Consider the following 17,663-nt stretch of genomic DNA (forward strand, 5'->3'; position numbering starts at 1 on the left):
GAGACGTGCATAAGCAAAGATTCTTACATGGTATCAGAGCCAGGTTCCCTCGTCCTCCGGTGAGTGGTTTCAGTTTGACGTGATTATCCCTAATCTGCCCTAAGTACTCATTTCTGGCGTGGATATCCCTCATTTCTGTTTCTGCCTTGAATCTTATGTGATTTGCCCTAAATCCATTTGCCCTAATTTCAGTCCGTTTTTGCCCTAATTCTGTTTTCTGCCCTAATTCCGGTCCGTTTTTGCCCTAATTCTGTTTTCTGCCTCACGTTGTCAGCCCTAATCATCTTTATTCAGTCATGGATCAGCCGACGCCCTCTCTTCTATCCTCCAGTTTTCTCTCCCAACTTATTTCCCAAAAATTGAATCATAGTAACTATTTGACTTGGAAACGTCAAATTGTTCCATTTATTAAAAGTCATAGACTCTATGGGCATATCGATGGCACTACTCCAGCACCTCCAAAATATATTTACCGTGAAGTGAAGAAGACCGTAGTGGGAGATCAAGCTATTGGGGCTTCGGCTGAAAGTGAAACTAGCATTGAATATGATACTCTTACGGAAAGTAATCCTGAATATGATGTTTGGCTGGCCCACGACCAGTCACTTGTCGCATATATTACTTCTACCTTGTCAGAGGAGGTATTAGGACGCATTGATGATGATTTGACAGCCTTAGAATTGTGGTCTACCCTTGCCACAACGTATTCTCAAGTATCGGAAGCACGGTTTCTGCAATTAAGAAGACAATTTCAGGATATCAAGCGTGGGACGCGTACAGTTTTGGAATATCTGAATGAAATCAAAAACGTAAGTGATCAACTTGCTGCCATTGGACATCCTGTCAGCGATAAAGACAAAGTGCAACAAGCTTTGAGTGGCCTGGGAACAGAGTTTGATATTTTTTGCACAGCCTTGGAGGTTTTACCTATCCTCCCATCTTTTGAAGATCTGAAAGCCAAGTTATTTCAACACGAAGCTAGTCGTGTCCAGCGACAGAATTTGACTTCTCCCAACAGCCACAATGTATTGATCACAGGAACACATGCATTGCAAGGGAATCGTACTCGACCTTGGACTCCTCAGGCAGGAATGGGAAGAGGGATTCTCCCGACACCACCAAGCATGAATACTACTGTTGCCACATCTAGAAGGGTTCCAACTTGCTTTTATTGTAATAAGAGGGGACATGTGAAATCAGAATGTTGGCACAATCCTCAGAATAAGAATAATCAAGTCAGGCGTGAAAACAAGGCAGCAGCAGGGTCCGTTTCATCCTCATCTAGCTCAAATCCAACATCAAATGTTTCATCGGAGGTGCAACAACTTCTTATGACAGCCTTATCTAAGCTCCACTTGAAGCAAAATGAGCAAGGAGAGTGGTATGTGGACTCTGGAGCAGCAGCCCATGTTACTGGTGACACAGGTACTTTATCTAGTGTTTTCCCTTATTTAGATCAAGGCTCAGTTGTCATGGGAGATGGTTCCCATCACACAATATCGCACATTGGAAATGCACAAATATCTATGGGTTCCTCTTCCATTCCATTAAAGGATGTCCTTGTTGTTCCAAGTGTCAAGAAAAATATTATCTCAGTGTCTAAACTGATTGATGATACTCACTCCTTTGTTGAATTTACACCGTCTTCTGTTTATGTCAAGGATGCTCGAACCAAGAGGACGTTCGCTGAGGGCACTCGCAAAGGCGACATGTATGTTCTTGAAGAAGCTCCAAAGTTGTCAAAATCTCACTCTTCAGATCCATCCTTTTCAATTCATAGTGAAATCAATGTCGCAGAATATAATAAGCCATCCATTTGGCATGGTCGGTTAGCTCATTGTAGTCAGTCTTTTGTTCGAAGTCTTGTTGCAGACGGGCTCTTAGATAAGTCCAGTCTGAGTTCAGTCAGTGAGTCCAGCATGTGCTCGAGTTGTCATCTCTGTAAGAGCCATGCCCTTCCTTTTCAATTAATAAATAAAAGAGCTTCAAAGGTTTTTGACACTATACATTCCGATGTTTGGGGGCCTGCTCCAATTCCTTCTTCTTCTGGGAGTAGATATTATGTTATTTTTATTGATTCATATTCCCGATATACTTGGATTCACTTCATCAAACACAAATCAGAAGTCTTCTGCCTGTTTACTCAATTTCATGCTTTGGTTCGGAACAAATATTCCAGCAATATTGTGCATTTTCAATGTGATGGTGGTGGTGAATTTACTTCTAATGAATTTACTGAGTATCTACTAGATAATGGGATCACTAGACAAACTTCATGCCCGCATACACCTCAGCAAAACGGAATTGCTGAAAGGAAACATAGGCATATTGTTGAAAGCGCCCTTAGCATGATGCATGACACAGACTTACCTATGACATTGTGGACCGAGGCTTTTCATACAGCTGTTCATGTTATAAATCGACTGCCATTGGCTTTGCTTGATGGAAAATCTCCATTTTTTCTATTACATCAAGAACAGCCGTGTTATGAAGATGTACGTGTTTGTGGATGTGTGTGCTATGTACATGTTGATGTTTCCTTACGAAACAAATTTCAAGATCGTGCTGTTTTGTGCAGATTTATAGGGTATGCAGAAAATTACAAGGGTTATAGGTGTTACAACCCTAAAACTGGGCGTGTACATATTTCACGGCATGTTGTTTTTTATGAAAGCAGGTTACAGGACTCCAAGGCAACTTCTTTAACACTCAAGGACAAAAATGAGGTTTATGATACTTGGTTACATGCTGAAATCTTAAGACAAGGGGCGGAAAAGTTGAATAAACACAAGGAGCAAGCTGTTAATGAACCCGAAACACCTGTCGGTAGCTCCTTGGACAGCGTGCCTCCATTTCCTCAACCCAATGATTCACCTCCATATAATCGATTTTCAGGCCTGGTGTATTCTAGGCGATCAGTTCCTACGGCAGAACCTACCGCAGTTCCACGCCAGTCACAACGCGTGAGACATCCTATTGATAGATGGGTGAGCTATAATACTTTTTCTTTGGATTTTCAGTTGTTTATGACAGAAGTCAACAAAAAGGTGGAACCAAAATCTTATCACCATGCGAGTAAGGAAAAATGTTGGGTTGAAGCTATGAATGAAGAAATGGCAGCCTTACATGAATGTCAAACTTGGCAGATTGTTCCTCGTCCAAATACTAAGAATGTTGTAGGTTCTAAGTGGGTTTACAAGCTGAAATATAAGCCAGATGGTAGCATTGATCGACATAAGGCGCGTCTTGTGGCACGCTGGTTCACTCAACAATATGGGGAAGATTATGATGAAACATTCAGTCCAGTCATCAAGATGGGAACAATACGCGTGATTATTTCTCTTGCAGTCTCATATGGGTGGCCTCTTTATCAGTTAGATGTTACAAATGCATTTCTTCATGGGATTCTTAAGGAGGAGGTCTACATGGAGCAACCCCCTGGCTATACTACTCATGATCCTCAACAATGGGTTTGTAAATTACAAAAATCTCTATATGGGTTGAAGCAAGCTTCTAGATCATGGTTCGATCGTTTTTCTCATCATATACAACAAGTTGGTTTTCTCCGAAGCTCTCTCGATCACTCTTTGTTTATCTATCATTCCGGAGAAGCTACCACTTGGTTGCTTATATATGTTGATGATATTGTTATCACTGGGAACTCGACATCACATATATCCTATGTTAAAAATATGTTGAAGCAAGAATTCAAGATGAAGGATCTTGGCGAATTACGGTATTTTTTGGGTGTTGAGCTTGACAGGACAAATGATAGATTGACTCTTACGCAGCACAAGTATACCCTAGATGTTTTGGACAGGGCAGGCATGACTAATTGCAAACCCATAACTACTCCTAGTGTTCTAAACACTAAGTTGACTTCATCTGATGGAACTGCAGCATATTCCGATCCTACATTCTATCGCAGCATTGTTGGCATGTTACAATACCTCACTTTTACTCGCCCAGATATAGTATATGCTGTAAATCAGATTTCTCAGTTCATGCATGCCCCCACAGAAGGACATATGGATGCCGCTAAGCGGATATTGCGGTATCTCAAAGCTTCTCTTGGAGATGGACTAGTCTACACAAAATGCCCCAATCTTTCTCTTGGACATAGCATATATACATATACTGATGCAGACTGGGCAGGCGATCCCGATGATCGACGATCAGTTTCAGGCTTCTGTCTTTTTCTTGATTCTAATCTCATCTGTTGGAGCAGTAAAAAGCAGCGTGCTGTTGCACGATCCAACACTGAGGCAGAGTATAGAGCAATGGCTGCAGGGACCGCTGAAGCATCATGGTTACGACATTTGCTTGGAGAGCTTAATCTTCCTATTGCCCAATCATCATTACTATGTGACAATCAAAGTGCAATAAAAATTGCCTTCAATCCCATTTTGCATAATCGTACCAAACACATAGAGATTGATCAACACTTCATCCGTCAGAAGGTTGAAGAAGCCGAGATCGTGCCTACTTATATATCCACCAGTGAACAGATAGCTGATATCTTTACTAAAGGACTCACAGGGCAGCATTTTTGGGACTTGAAGAACAAGTTATGCATGGTCAAATCTCATGCACAACTTGAGGGGGGCTGTTAGCGTATGGAGGTTCGGGTCCATTCAGACCCGATCCACTTGTTTTCTAATCCACACGCCTAAACATACTAGGCGGTGGCACATCTGTAAATGTTATATAATTTGTGTACATTTTGTTATAACCTGATTAGGTTTATTCTTTAATATAGCTTAAGGATCACACGGCTAACATACTGCCGGTGACTCTCTTTCTCCATTTGTCTTCTCTTCTACTTCTTCTTCTCATTCTAGCAGATTTCAGACGGAGAGACGTGCATAAGCAAAGATTCTTACAGAACCTGCTGCAGATAGTCTGGCTTGGGATACATGGTTTCTAGAAGACAACCAGGTGAAAACCTGGATTGTTAATTCAGTGTCCCCGGATATCCAACCCCTCATTCTTCGTAAGAAGACTGCGAGGGATATGTGGATTATTTTGGAGCAGATGTATGGTCAAAAGAGAAGGAAAGTTCGTGCGTATCAACTTATGAAGGATGTGTATTCCCTGCGACAAGGTGCTCTCTCGGTTGCAGACTTTTATGCAGCATTAAAATCTAAGTGGGAGGACATACATGGAGGTGTCCTCACGACCAGATGCAGTATATAACTGATAAATGGGAGAACAGGGTATTCCTTTTATTATCCGGGCTGAATGATGACTTTGAAAATATAAGGAGTCAGATTCTTAACTCTAACGAATCATTTAGTATTGAAGATGTCTATTCCCGAGTTGAAGCTGAAGAACAAAGAAGGCTGCTTTCTAGTGGACGAAAGGGGGAAGAACAGTCTGCCTATGTTAGCCGTGCCCCTGTGGGAACTCCTCGTTCTTCCCGAAAATGTACACATTGCAAAAAACTTGGTCATACTAGGGATTTTTGTTGGGACCTGTATCCAGAGAAGAAGGATAGTAGGGGGAGGTCTTCTAGTGGGAAGAAGCCTGTATCGTCTGCAACAAGTCTGAGTGATGGGAAAGGTTCTATTTCTGCAGAACAGATTCGTGAGCTACGAGCATATTTGAGCAAGATTGATGTTGGTTAGGCAGATACACCAGCTGAGGTGAAGATCAATCAGGCATTGGCTGTTTCAGGGGCAGAAGGTACTTCTTCTACAGGTGAATGGATTGTTCACAGCGGTGCCACTCATCACATGACTGGCAACCCCAAGCTGTTCCATGACTACAAGCTATCCTGGGGAAAGGAACGTGTGTCCCTTGCCGATGGTTCCTTTACTTCTGTGGCAGGGAAAGGGAGTCTTTCCTTGTTAAATAATTTTTTAATTACCAAGGAACTGAAGTGTGAACTTATATTTTCTGAAAAACGTTGTGTTTTGCAGGACTTGGTGACAGGAAAGAGGATTGGGATTGGTTTGGTGTTTGATGGGCTGTATCGGCTTCCTATACGAGTTGTCACAGCTCTTATGTCAGCAGTCAGCAGGACAGAGAAAAAGGAGGAAGAGTGTCGTCAGTTATTTTTGTTTTGGCATGAACGCCTTGGTCATCTCCCATTTGGGATTTTGAAACATTTGTTCCTTGAACTATGTTCTAGTTTAAACATTTCCATGTTATCATGTGATGTGTGTCAGTTTGCGAAGCATGTTAGAGCTTCTTATCCAATTTCAAATAGTCGTTCTAATAAAGCTTTCTCCTTGGTTCATTCTGATGTGTGGGGGCCCTCGGGCATTCATTCTCGTGGTGGTTTTCAATACTTTATAACTTTTATAGATGATTATTCAAGGTGTATCTTTGTGTATTTGTTGAAAGATCGTAGTGAGGTGCCTCACATTATTGAAACTTTCATCCTCTTAGTGGAAAACCAGTATGGAAATTCTGTCAAGACTTTTCGGTCTGATAATGCTCGTGAATATATGTGTCTCACTGTTGAAGAATTCTTTCGAAAGAGGGGGATTGTTCATGAGACATCATGTAGTTATACCCCCCCTCAAAATGGGGTTGCTGAGAGAAAAAATCGTTAGTTGCTCAATGTCACCCGAGCCATATTGTTCCAAAGAAATCTCCCAAAATACTATTGGGGAGATGCAATCCTTACGAGTGTCTACTTGATTAATCGCATGCCTAGTCGTGTGCTAAAGGGTCGTACTCCCTACTCTATGCTTCCAGGGAGTAGTCAACCTTTTCACCTCCCTCCTCGAGTCTTTGGATGTGTGTGTTTCATACATAACCACAGCCCAAATGTGAAAAAACTTGATCCCAAATCTATTAAGGGCATCTTTCTCGGGTATTCTTCCACTCAAAAAGGTTATAAATGTCTAGATCCCACCACTGGTCGTCTCCACATTACCAAAGATGTCACCTTCTTGGAACATGTCTCCTATTTTAGTGAGAATTCTCTTCAGGGGGAGAAGTTAATGTCTAAGGAAGAGTATTCTCCCACACAGGAAATTTAGTTTACAGACTTTATGGATTACAGGCGTGAAGAGAATCCTGTTGCCAAGGTGCTTGGCAAAGATGAAGAGGGGACGACTACTGATGTACATGAACAGGAGAAGGACAGAGAGCATCCGATGGTGACAGAACAAGAGGGTAATCGTATGTTTGGACAGGTGTATTCCAGGAGAAGAGCTTGTACTGACAAGGTGATTAATGATGAGGAGGTTACACCGAATCCCAATCCTACTTCTTCCTTGGATGATCCAAGTCGTGTTCAGAAGCAAGATGTTGGAAGAGAAATTCAGACTGAAAAAGAAAAGGAGGATCTCCCCATTGCCTTGAGAAAGGGTGTCAGATCATGTACCCAGCACCCTATTGGTAACTTTGTATCTTACTCTAGATTGAGCACTGACTATAAATGTTTTGTATCCTCCTTGGCTGTGGTTGTGATTCCCAGGAATGCTACAGAGGCTCAGGGTGACACTAAGTGGTCTCATGCAATGAAAGAAGAGATGGAAGCTTTAGACAGAAATCAGACATGGGAGGTGGTTGATATTCTTGAAGCAGCTCACTTGGTTGGGTCGAAGTGGGTCTACACTGTTAAGTACAAACCAGATGGGAACATTGAGAGGTACAAAGCACGATTGGTGGCCAAGGGGTTCAGTCAGAAATATGGGATCGACTACTTAGAGACGTTTGCTCCAGTTGCAAAGATGAAGACTGTTAGAGTTATTATTTCATTGGCGGTGCTGAAGGGTTGGGAGATGTGCCAACTTGATGTAAAAAATGTCTTTCTCAATGGAGATCTCGAAGAGGAGGTGTACATGTTCATGCCACCAGGTTTTGAGAAACCTGGAAAATGTTGTAAATTGAAGAAAGCTTTGTATGGGCTGAAACAGTCTCCCCAAGCATGGTTTGAACGGCTCAAACTTGTGATGAAGAAACATGGCTACAAACAAGGAAATGGAGATCATACCCTGTTTGTAAAGAGAAGAGAGAGTAAAGTTACTCTACTATTGGTTTATGTTGATGATATGATTGTTACAGGTGATGATAAGGAAGAGATAGCAAGCTGAATTTGATCTAAAAGATCTTGGTAAGCTGAAGTATTTCCTTGGTATTGAAATTGCTAAATCAGGTACAACTCTTGTACTTAGTCAAAGGAAGTATACCCTGGATCTACTGAAGGAGACAGAAAAACTGGGGTGCAGACCAGCCTCTACTCCTATAGATGCTGGGCATAAACTTGATAGCAAAGATGGAGAACTGTTGTGTGAAGAAGCAGAAGGGAGATATCAACGCCTAGTTGGAAAACTGATTTATCTCACTCTGACTAGACCTGATATCACATTTGTTGTAAATGTGATGAGCCAGTTCATGCATGCACCTACAGATATGCACTTGAAGGCTGTAGATAGAATTCTGTGCTACTTGAAGAAGAATCCCGGGAAGGGACTTCTATATGTGCAACAAAGATCTATTGAAGTTGAAGGGTATTCTGATGCAGACTGTGTTGACACCAGAAGATCTACTTCAGGGTACTGTGTCTATTTGGGGGAAAATTTAGTTGTTTGGAGAAGCAAGAGACAAGATGTGTGTTCCCGCTCAAGTGCAGAGGCTGAATATAGGGCTGTGGCTACTGGGGTATCAGAATTGTTATGGTTGAAGATCTTACTGACAGATATTGGAATAGAGATTGAAGGGCCTATGAGGATGTATTGTGATAATAAGTCGCAATTAACTTGGCTAACAACCCAGTTCTTCATGATCGAACAAAGCATGTGGAGATTGACCGTCACTTCATCAAAGAAAGAATTGATGCTAAGGAATTGACGCTACCATACATCAAGTCGGAAGACCAAACTGCTGATATCCTAACCAAGGCCTTAAGTGTAACTCCTTTTGAGAGAAATGTATCCAAGTTGGGCATGTTTAATATGTATGCCCAACTTGAGGGGGAGTGTTGACGGGTTTTGTTGTCCGGGTCCGGATCCTTACCCGATCCGGTTTGTCCTAATTAGGACTACTTATATCTCTGTAAACCCTAATCTTTGTGTTAATGAAGTTTTGAAGAGAGAGAGTGTCTGGACACTAGTGGGCACCAGACCTCCTCACCCGTGGTTTTTCTTCCCTCGTGTTGAGGGTTTTCCACGTTACATCTGTGTGCTTTCTTCTACTCTCGTGCATATTTTGTTTGTACATTAATAAAGAAAGAGGTGAGTACTTTTTGCCTCTCCATGTGGGTCCCTGGCTGGTGTTCTTGTGAATTCCCACCTCCTACATCTGCAGACCTAACAAAGGTATTATGGTAGGAAACCTGATTTTTTCCAACAACTAGAAGTACTTATATTAAAATAAGAAACAGAGGGCAATAAAGAATAAATGAGTTTGACGCACAGAGTGCCCATAATTCAGAAAAAAAGGAAAAGAAGGTTTAGCTACTAGAGGCAAACCAAGATACTGACTCCAAACACATCCAGAAGATTTAATATGACACGCATGAAATGACAGTCAAATAAATCATATATGTTTCTAATTCAGAAAATGCATTGTCAATCTCAAGCACACTATGAAAATTTGTCACCAAAGAAAAAAAAGGAAGTAATTCTAAGAACAAATAAGATGCAAAGAAAATGAACAAATAGGTCAAAAAAGATAAGAAATAAGAAAAAATTAAAAAGTGTTTGACCCATTTGAGGGACACTATCAAGCAAGTGATACATGACGTTTGCATAGAGCAGTCCGGAAAGTGATGGACAAGCATAGAACTCATTCTCATCACAATCCTATGTAAGGCAGGAGTGTACCTGCTCCCTTGAGAAATTGCCAACTCTGCCACCCTCACTCAGAGTGCGGACACCAACTATGACAGATCCACGTGAATCAGGAGTTTCATTTGCCCTTCCTCCACCAACTATCAGCCGCATTACACCTCCCTTGGCTTCATTTTGTGTTATCTACGTATGCAGAAAAGACCATACCTTAATATTCATAGAGGTTTCCTCTATGCAAAAATAAAATACTAGAATGACATCAAGTGCTCCTGAGCAATTAGTGGCTTTACCAGAGCAGCATGGACAAAAAGCAAGCTAGAAACCAAATCAGATTGCAAAGATCTTAGAAAGTCAACTACAGAAGCAAAGACATGCATGAAAGATTTCTCCAGACACAGAGCACAAAGTTTTTGCCAAAAGATCTGCCAGCTTCATAAAGAATTTAAAATTAAGATTCAAAACAAATGATAGAAGAAAAAAAAAAACTCCAAAAACATTCTGTTAGGTACATCTAAGAGTAGGAAATAAGGCAAGCAGCACATGGTGCACCCCAGCTTTGCTCACGAAAATTCTTGTTCATGGTGGCATGAAGAGAAAAGCTTTGGCTATTTCACAAATTCGAAAGAAGTTGGCATGAAAAATCACTGCTTAGCTTGTCTTGACTTTGAATCGGCTCCTTAAGTCACAACATGCACATATTATTGGTACATTTACATATAAATATTTGTTTTATGTATATTATGTTTTACAGATATATTTAGGTTCATATAGGTTGGGTTTTATAATATTTAATTTTACAAAATCAGTTTAAAAAATAAATTTTTTCCATCGAGCTGCTTGTGCTAGGACAATACAATTTGAACCATTGAGTTTCTTGAGATGTGTTTGCAAACCATATATGTGCAGGTTCTGCTCTTAATGAACATGGTCTAAATCATAGCCACAAATATAGTTCTTGGGTTTTTATCGGCCAGGTTTTTCTTGGGTATTTATCAGAAAAGTTGTTTTTTTGGGGGGAAATATCATAGTTTCTTAAAAAAATAAAAAATCAAAATGTTAGGTAAAAATACAAAAAATGAAAAACTAATAAGTATTGCATTGCATTTAGGAGGTTATGTTAAATACCTAAAACAAGAAGAAATAAAATAATGAAACAAAAGTTGAAAAAATTAAAAACGAAAATGAAATAAAAAATAAATGAAAAAATTGCGATATCACGACAAATTCATTTTTAACGATTCTTTCAATTTATCGCGATATTTTCCCACTTTTATCGTTTTTCTTATTTATTTTGTTAATATCACGATATTTTCAAATATATCGCGACATTTTTGAAAATGTCACGATATTTGTGGCTATGATATAAATATATAAATAACACATTCATCTCATTTACCACTCCTAGATACATGGACAAAGATAATATAACGGGTAGATTTGTCCAAAATGGAAACAATTGTAATCCATATTGACTTCCACAAATGTCCCAGGTCAAACGCAGACAAATTTGCCTACATGGGAGAAACAAAAGAAGAAATGTACATACAATAATCTCAAGCACAAGTTTTAACTAAGGACAATTATTTAAGAAACACAAGCATACTCTCCCACAGTGTTGCCTCTCACAAAATTATTATTTACTAACTAGTATTGTTGATACAATTATCAAATGCAAGTCCCCATCAGAAAATATGAATGATCTTATACAGGCAACTTAGCTTTTTCTTTTGCTTTGTGACTCAAGGAAACCACGTACTCAGGCTGACAGACTTTGTCACCTGCCTAGCTGCCTAAAACCCCGAGGCTAGTACCCTCACCCACAGGGTTTACGCCTGCTGGCTTGTTCAGGAAGTTGATGCCCAGGAGAATCAAACCAGCAACTGGCCTCTCACCAGCTGCTGGCGGAACCAGCTAAGCCAAACCTCTTGGGGTTATACAGACAGCTTGGTTGAAATACATTTATTAGGATTGACAGGGTCCAATAAGATGCCACTTTACCCCTGGCCCTACTAAAATTTGAATAAGACTACGTTTTAGAATATATGACACATGTGATTGCCCGATAGGAGCTAAAGAAGAGAAAGGAAACCTAACAAATGGCCTTGAATATACCATAGCATTCTACAAACTGTAAATACAAACACAGTTTTTTCCTAGTGACCTCATTGCAATTTATTAAGCTTTAGAATTTATAAATGTGTGCAAGACATTTTTTAACACAAAGAGTGCTTCACAAAGGAACATAAAACATCTCATTATGAGACTTAATCACCAACAATACTGTCAAAACCTATTATCATCCTCGGAGGGCTCACAGCCAAAGAAGGGATAAACCTATTCCATCATTAATGCTTATCAAGAGAGGGAAATTTTTTATCATCTCCTTGAATAACAAGATCCCATATTTGTTTGCACAAACCAGTCAATGACCCAATTGCAATTGCAAATTTATCAGCTAAATGAATATCAATGATGAAAATGACATTTGAAAAATAATCAGAACCAGATTTAAGATGAAAATTGCAAAATACGCATAATAAATGAAAAGGAAACTCCGGTTTCCAGAGGAAAAAGTGATTTCCCTTAGAACAAACCTTGTAGTTTACAGGGATTCCATTTGAAAGTTGAAGTTGTGTAATGCCAGTTTCAGCATCAAACAGTATCGGGGAACTCAATTTTGGACTTAGATGGGAAAATGATGGCTTCTGCAGCATCAGCAATTCTTCAAGTTGTGCTGATGATATCAACTCCTTTGGCACATCAAGCTGCAAATATTAGGAAAAAAGTATATTGGAACATGAATATTTCAACAGGTAGAAGACAATTATATGGACCAAGTAAAATGCTCCTCAACAAACTGATATGCAATCTGTCCAATAACAAACCGATCATTTTAATATGAAATAATCAGTCACATAATTTATTGGGGAGAAACAGGATGAAGCACAGATAGAACAAAAAGAAATGATCTATGAAAAAAAAAAGACATAATCAGTCACAAAATGTTTCTTTATTTTGGCGCTTTTCCAAAATATTATACATATTTCCATTTTTAGGTTTTCCTTTCTTTTCCCTTTTGATGTATTTTTGAAAAATACACTGATATTTGCAACTGTGATTCATAGATTGTTCATGGAAAATATAACAGGAGAAACCAAGACCAATTCAATTTAGCTGCTATACAAAGAAAAATAAAAAAAAGTTTTAGTTCTGGTTTTAGTCCACATAGATGGATCCCATCAAAAGTAGGTCAGTCACAAGAATTAAGTATTAATAGTGATTGCTCCATAAACACCTTTTCTCTAGATAGGGCATGAAAAATAGTCACAAATATCATTCTCAGACTTTTATCAGCAAATACCAGATACCCATAAGAAAGTTTGTTTTTCTCAACAAAATCTCAAAAATCGAAAATTGTATGAGAATAAAAGAAATTAATAAATTTACGAGTTTTTTACTAATTTTCTTACAAAAACTTTACTAAAAATGTAAAAAAAAATTAAAATGTTAAAAGAGACATAAAAAACATCAAATGTATTAAAAAAAATTAGCAAGGGGAAAATCTTCCAAAAATATTGTGATATTTTTGACAAGATACTTTTAAAATGTCAGTGCATGCTTTTTTGTTTTATTCTTGTTCGGCAAAAATTATTGCAATATCCGGAAAGTGTTGTCAATTTTTGTGACTGTCTAAAATGGGAAGTGGCAACTCATGTACAGCCGAAAGCCTCCCAGAAAATAGAGAAAAGGCATGCCCATGTTGATGACAGGACCTTGTGTTCAAGCTGCTAGAAGTCTATGTAAATTCTTACATAAATACATTTATACAAGGTACACATCATGGATAAGGGAACTACTTCCACTTACTTCATCTAATTATGTTCAATGGGCAAAAACTACAAAACACTTCATTACAAGTAAAGGATTGTGGGGACTTGTTGATGGGTCTAAAAAACTATGTCACATGGATGCGGGGTGCAGGTGCTGGTGCCGGTGCGGGATGCGACAAGTTCTAAAAAAAATTGGGTGCGGGTACGGCGAAAGCATATATAAATATATATATATATATATATATATATATATATATATATATTATTTGTTATATAAGTAATTTTATTTGTCAATATTTTTTAAACTTTGTTTTATCAAGGTTACCTTGAATCGATGTATCAGTGAAAACTCGACCAAAACATTTTCAAAACGGCTAAAACTCATTTCAGCCATGTCGGGCAGCACCCGCACTGATGCGGGTGCGAGTGCGCCACTATAGTTGGCGCAACTGTGTGACTTAGTCTAAAAGTGAGCCACAATTAGTCTTAACCAAAATCCTATATGGAAAAGCCCATAAACTAGATGGAATCGAAAAAGATAAGGTTGTGAATGAATATGAGAAAAAATGAGAGGAAAGGAAAATAGGACATCACAAAATCATTACATGGATTCTTGCTTGTGTTGATACTACAACTATGAATCAAATAGCAAAACATAATTTTGCTCATGAAGCTTGTGATGATTCATCATTCAAAGATCTTTATGCAACCTACTTTGAACACATAAAGCTCTGACGAACCTTATGTTTTACTTGTGTATGCATCTAGAAGCAACATTATTTTACTGAACAATCAACAATCTTGCACACTATAATTCAAGGAGAATTTGGATCTCCAAGTCCATGGGTCAAACTCATTTTTCAGTTCTAAGCACTTTGTGTGTGCATTACTTTTAAGCTGCCATTCAAAATGAAGATGACAAATTCCCTTAAAAAAAATAATAAAATTAAAAAGAAAAAAAAATTACAATCTTACAGGAACCCAATATGATGAGGACCTTCAAAGCAACACTAGAACTTAAATCATTCTTTTTTACAAAACAGAAGACCTATTTCTAACCTTACATAAAAAATTTGTTTAAAGATTCTTTCCTACGATGAGATCCTATATTTATGTACCTTGAAAAATCATGTAAAGACTAGAAAACTATAGATAGGGTACTCAAAAGAATGTCCAGCCAATCCTTAAGGCCACGTTTGATGGCCAGGAAAAATACTGTTCATCGAGGGTTTTTTTTCTTTTTTGTACAGTTTCAACCGATTTCAACGAGCGCCATCAAACGGTGCAAAAATCCCCCCGCTCAAAACTCGTTTCCAGGGTAAATTTACCCTGGAAAAAAGTCGGACCCATGAGGGTCCAACTTTTTTTTGGAGATAATTTTTTTGCCCGTTAGGGCTTCTTCCATCGCGCTCCTCTCCCTCGCCACCGCTTCCACACAGGCAAATGTCACCCTTCACTGCTGCCGATGCTCTTGCCTGCCGACCCATCACTGTCGTCGCCACTAGTGGGACCCATCTCTGTCCTCCCCTGAAATTTCCCTCCCCTGATTCAATGGTTCCTTGACTGCTTGCGGCTGCTGCTGCCATCGCCACTCGCTGGCGTTGTCGCCACCACCGTCCCCCTTCACTGCTCAGCTGAGGGGATCCAACGTTTGCTTTTCGGATGTAACTGAATTGAGTGCTCTTGAGAGATCTCTGGAGGGCTTGGACACCAGAATCGATGTAGTCGTCTCGTGCCTTGCCAGTCGATCTGGTGGTGTTAAGGACTCCTGGAAGATCGACTATGAAGCGACAAAAAATAGTCTCGTTGCGGGTAAAAAATTCGGGGCTGTTCATTTTTTTCTGTTGCCTGCAATATGTGTTCAGAAGCCCCTCCTTGAATTTCAAAGAGCGAAGCTGAAGTTTGAAGCAGAATTGCAGAAGGAAGCAGAAAATGGGGATTTCACCTACAGCATTGTGAGGCCGACGGCTTTCTTCAAGAGTTTAGGTGGGCAGGTTGAGTTGGTAAAGGATGGGAAGCCATATGTAATGTTCGGAGATGGCAAACTATGCGCCTGTAAACCCATCAGCGAAGAGGATTTGGCCTCTTTCATTGCTGACTGCATCTCTTGTGAAGATAAAATTAACAAGATTCTCCCAATTGGTGGACCAGGAAAGGCATTAACACCACTTGAGCAGGGAGAATTGTTGTTCAAACTTTTGGGCAAGGAACCCAAGTTTCTGAAAGTTCCAATAGGAGTGATGGACTTTGTAATCGGCATTCTTGATTTTTTGGTTAAATTCTTCCCTTCTCTGGAAGATGCTGCAGAATTTGGAAAAATTGGAAGGTATTATGCTGCAGAAAGTATGTTGCTGCTTAACCCAGAAGATGAATCAATAAGCAGGATGTTTGGGTTTCAAATTTTTCCATGAAAAAATTTTCTTGTCTATCAAACTATGCATTTTTTACCCATCAAAAAAATTCCAGGCTATCAAACATGGCCTGAAACAAGAAAAAGGAAAATTTACCCCCTTTCCAATTTACCGTGGAGATTTTTTCTTGAAAAAATTCTCCTTCAAAAAAATCCAGGCCATCAAACGTGGCCTAAGGTATAATATTTGCATCTGAGCCAAGTTTTTCTTATTTTATTTGCCCACCATATTGCAGCAGAGTTCCCAAGACAAACCTGACAGCCATCTCACCTGAATTTACCTCTCAAGCAATCAAATGAAAGCCCTATCTAGCTATAATATAAAGATTTGGTATATGCAAGAAGACAAACTAATCACCATGCCTCACCTCTATCACAACCAAAATTGCACAACATTTTGCCGCCCCAGTTTGTTGTATATCAAATTGTGAAACTTTTTATTCCTTTCAGAAGGTAGAAAGGGAGGGGATGTGGGTAGAGATATTTGTGCAACTATTAACAGGCAAAAGAGAAGGCCATCTAAGAAAAACCAACCTCAGGTTCAGCTTCTATTGGTTCCTTTAGCCCAGCATTTATAGCTTCAGTGATTTCAGCTGGATCAATCCTGAATTCCATCTCACCCACGCCATCAACATGCACACTCTTTGGAACACAAGCAACTATTGCTGCTGGTGGTGGTGCAGTATAACTCCCAAAGTCAGAGATGTACTCCAGAACAGTAGCACCCACTGCATTAACCTGAACCAACACCAGAATTCAGGTGAACAACAAGCAGAATCAACCATAGACAGACAGGAATCACTTTCCAAAAAGCCACAGAAAACAATTAGACCTTCTTCATCAACGGGACAATGAAGAACAGTGTATAAAGTTATAAACTACATAAGCAGTATAATTAATCATTATCATGGAACAGAAAAAGTAACAAGGTTGCATTCATGGCCATGCACCAACCTGCAGTTTTATCAAGAAGAAATCATTCCAAACTTCATCATAAACATGTGGGCCATAAAATAGATAACAAGCCCCTCTCACAGCAAGCATTGAACATAAACGTTAACTTCCAAAAAAAATCTTTGACATGTCTACCTTGCTTTGCTGCCAAAAATTCCCCCGTGCAATAGAGGGAGGTAGAAAGTTGCAGCAAACTAATCGAACTCAGCTAATATTGGTTATGGAGACAAAAAGTATTGACCATTTAATGTCTGACGTGCACAATGATGTTCCCAGGACCTATGTGGAACCACAGTCACTAACATAGATGAAGTCAATTTCTTGGGAAGGTCTTTGTCTGGAGTTATTCTCAAAAATGATTTTTTCTCACAAAGATATCATGAAATTAGTGGCATTAGGAACTGCAAAATATATAAAATTTCCCAAAAAAATATGGAATAATATATGTTACAGATTGAAGGAGACGAGAGAGAGATGTTGAGGAAAGGAGAGGACGAGAGAGAGAGATGAGCCAAAGAGTTTATCCATTAACGTAACCCTAATCTCCTTTTAAAGAGATTAGGGCTGGCGGTACAAACTTTACAAAAACAGTCCAACTACTATAAGAAAGTATTTAAAGACCACCTCTCTAACTTTTTAATATTTCAAAAACACTCTTTAACACTCCCCCTCAAGTTGGAGCATATATATCAATCATGCTCAGCTTCTTACAACATCTCA

At 39.2% G+C, this 17,663-nt stretch overlaps 3 protein-coding genes across 4 annotated transcripts in view; 2 read left to right on the top strand and 1 right to left on the bottom strand.

Moving 5' to 3' along the window:
* LOC116246470 (stromal processing peptidase, chloroplastic) overlaps positions 1-17,663 on the bottom strand; it is a 75,203-nt gene that overhangs the window by 35,505 nt on the left and 22,035 nt on the right. For both annotated transcript variants that reach the window (XM_031618363.2, XM_031618362.2), the window contains exons 12-14: positions 16,524-16,727; positions 12,344-12,514; positions 9,783-9,932 (exon numbers count right to left, since the gene is read on the bottom strand). In XM_031618363.2, coding sequence (XP_031474223.1) covers positions 9,783-9,932; positions 12,344-12,514; positions 16,524-16,727 — 525 coding nt within the window. The remainder of the gene's footprint in view (positions 1-9,782; positions 9,933-12,343; positions 12,515-16,523; positions 16,728-17,663) is intronic.
* Positions 888-2,121, top strand: LOC126410120 (uncharacterized). Its single transcript, XM_050078167.1, has 2 exons — positions 888-1,425; positions 1,662-2,121. The coding sequence occupies exons 1-2, from the start codon at positions 1,092-1,094 to the stop codon at positions 1,688-1,690; spliced, it is 363 nt and encodes a 120-aa protein (XP_049934124.1). The 5' UTR covers positions 888-1,091; the 3' UTR covers positions 1,691-2,121.
* Positions 15,127-16,020, top strand: LOC116253935 (divinyl chlorophyllide a 8-vinyl-reductase, chloroplastic-like; the record flags this gene model as incomplete). Its single annotated transcript, XM_031628940.2, has 1 exon — positions 15,127-16,020. A coding segment is annotated over one exon (864 nt), but the record flags the coding sequence as incomplete, so codon positions are not given.

Source organism: Nymphaea colorata, chromosome 1 (genome assembly GCF_008831285.2).
Source record: "Nymphaea colorata isolate Beijing-Zhang1983 chromosome 1, ASM883128v2, whole genome shotgun sequence".
NCBI lineage: Eukaryota > Viridiplantae > Streptophyta > Magnoliopsida > Nymphaeales > Nymphaeaceae > Nymphaea > Nymphaea colorata.

What these genes read in the sequence shown, in the direction of transcription:
- LOC126410120 (XM_050078167.1), top strand. Translation starts at nt 1,092, where the DNA reads ATGGGAAGAGGGATTCTCCCGACACCACCAAGCATGAATACTACTGTT. An exon ending in CCATGTTACTGGTGACACAG is followed by an intron (nt 1,426 to 1,661) that starts GTACTTTATCTA and finishes GTTTATGTCAAG; the next exon opens with GATGCTCGAACCAAGAGGAC.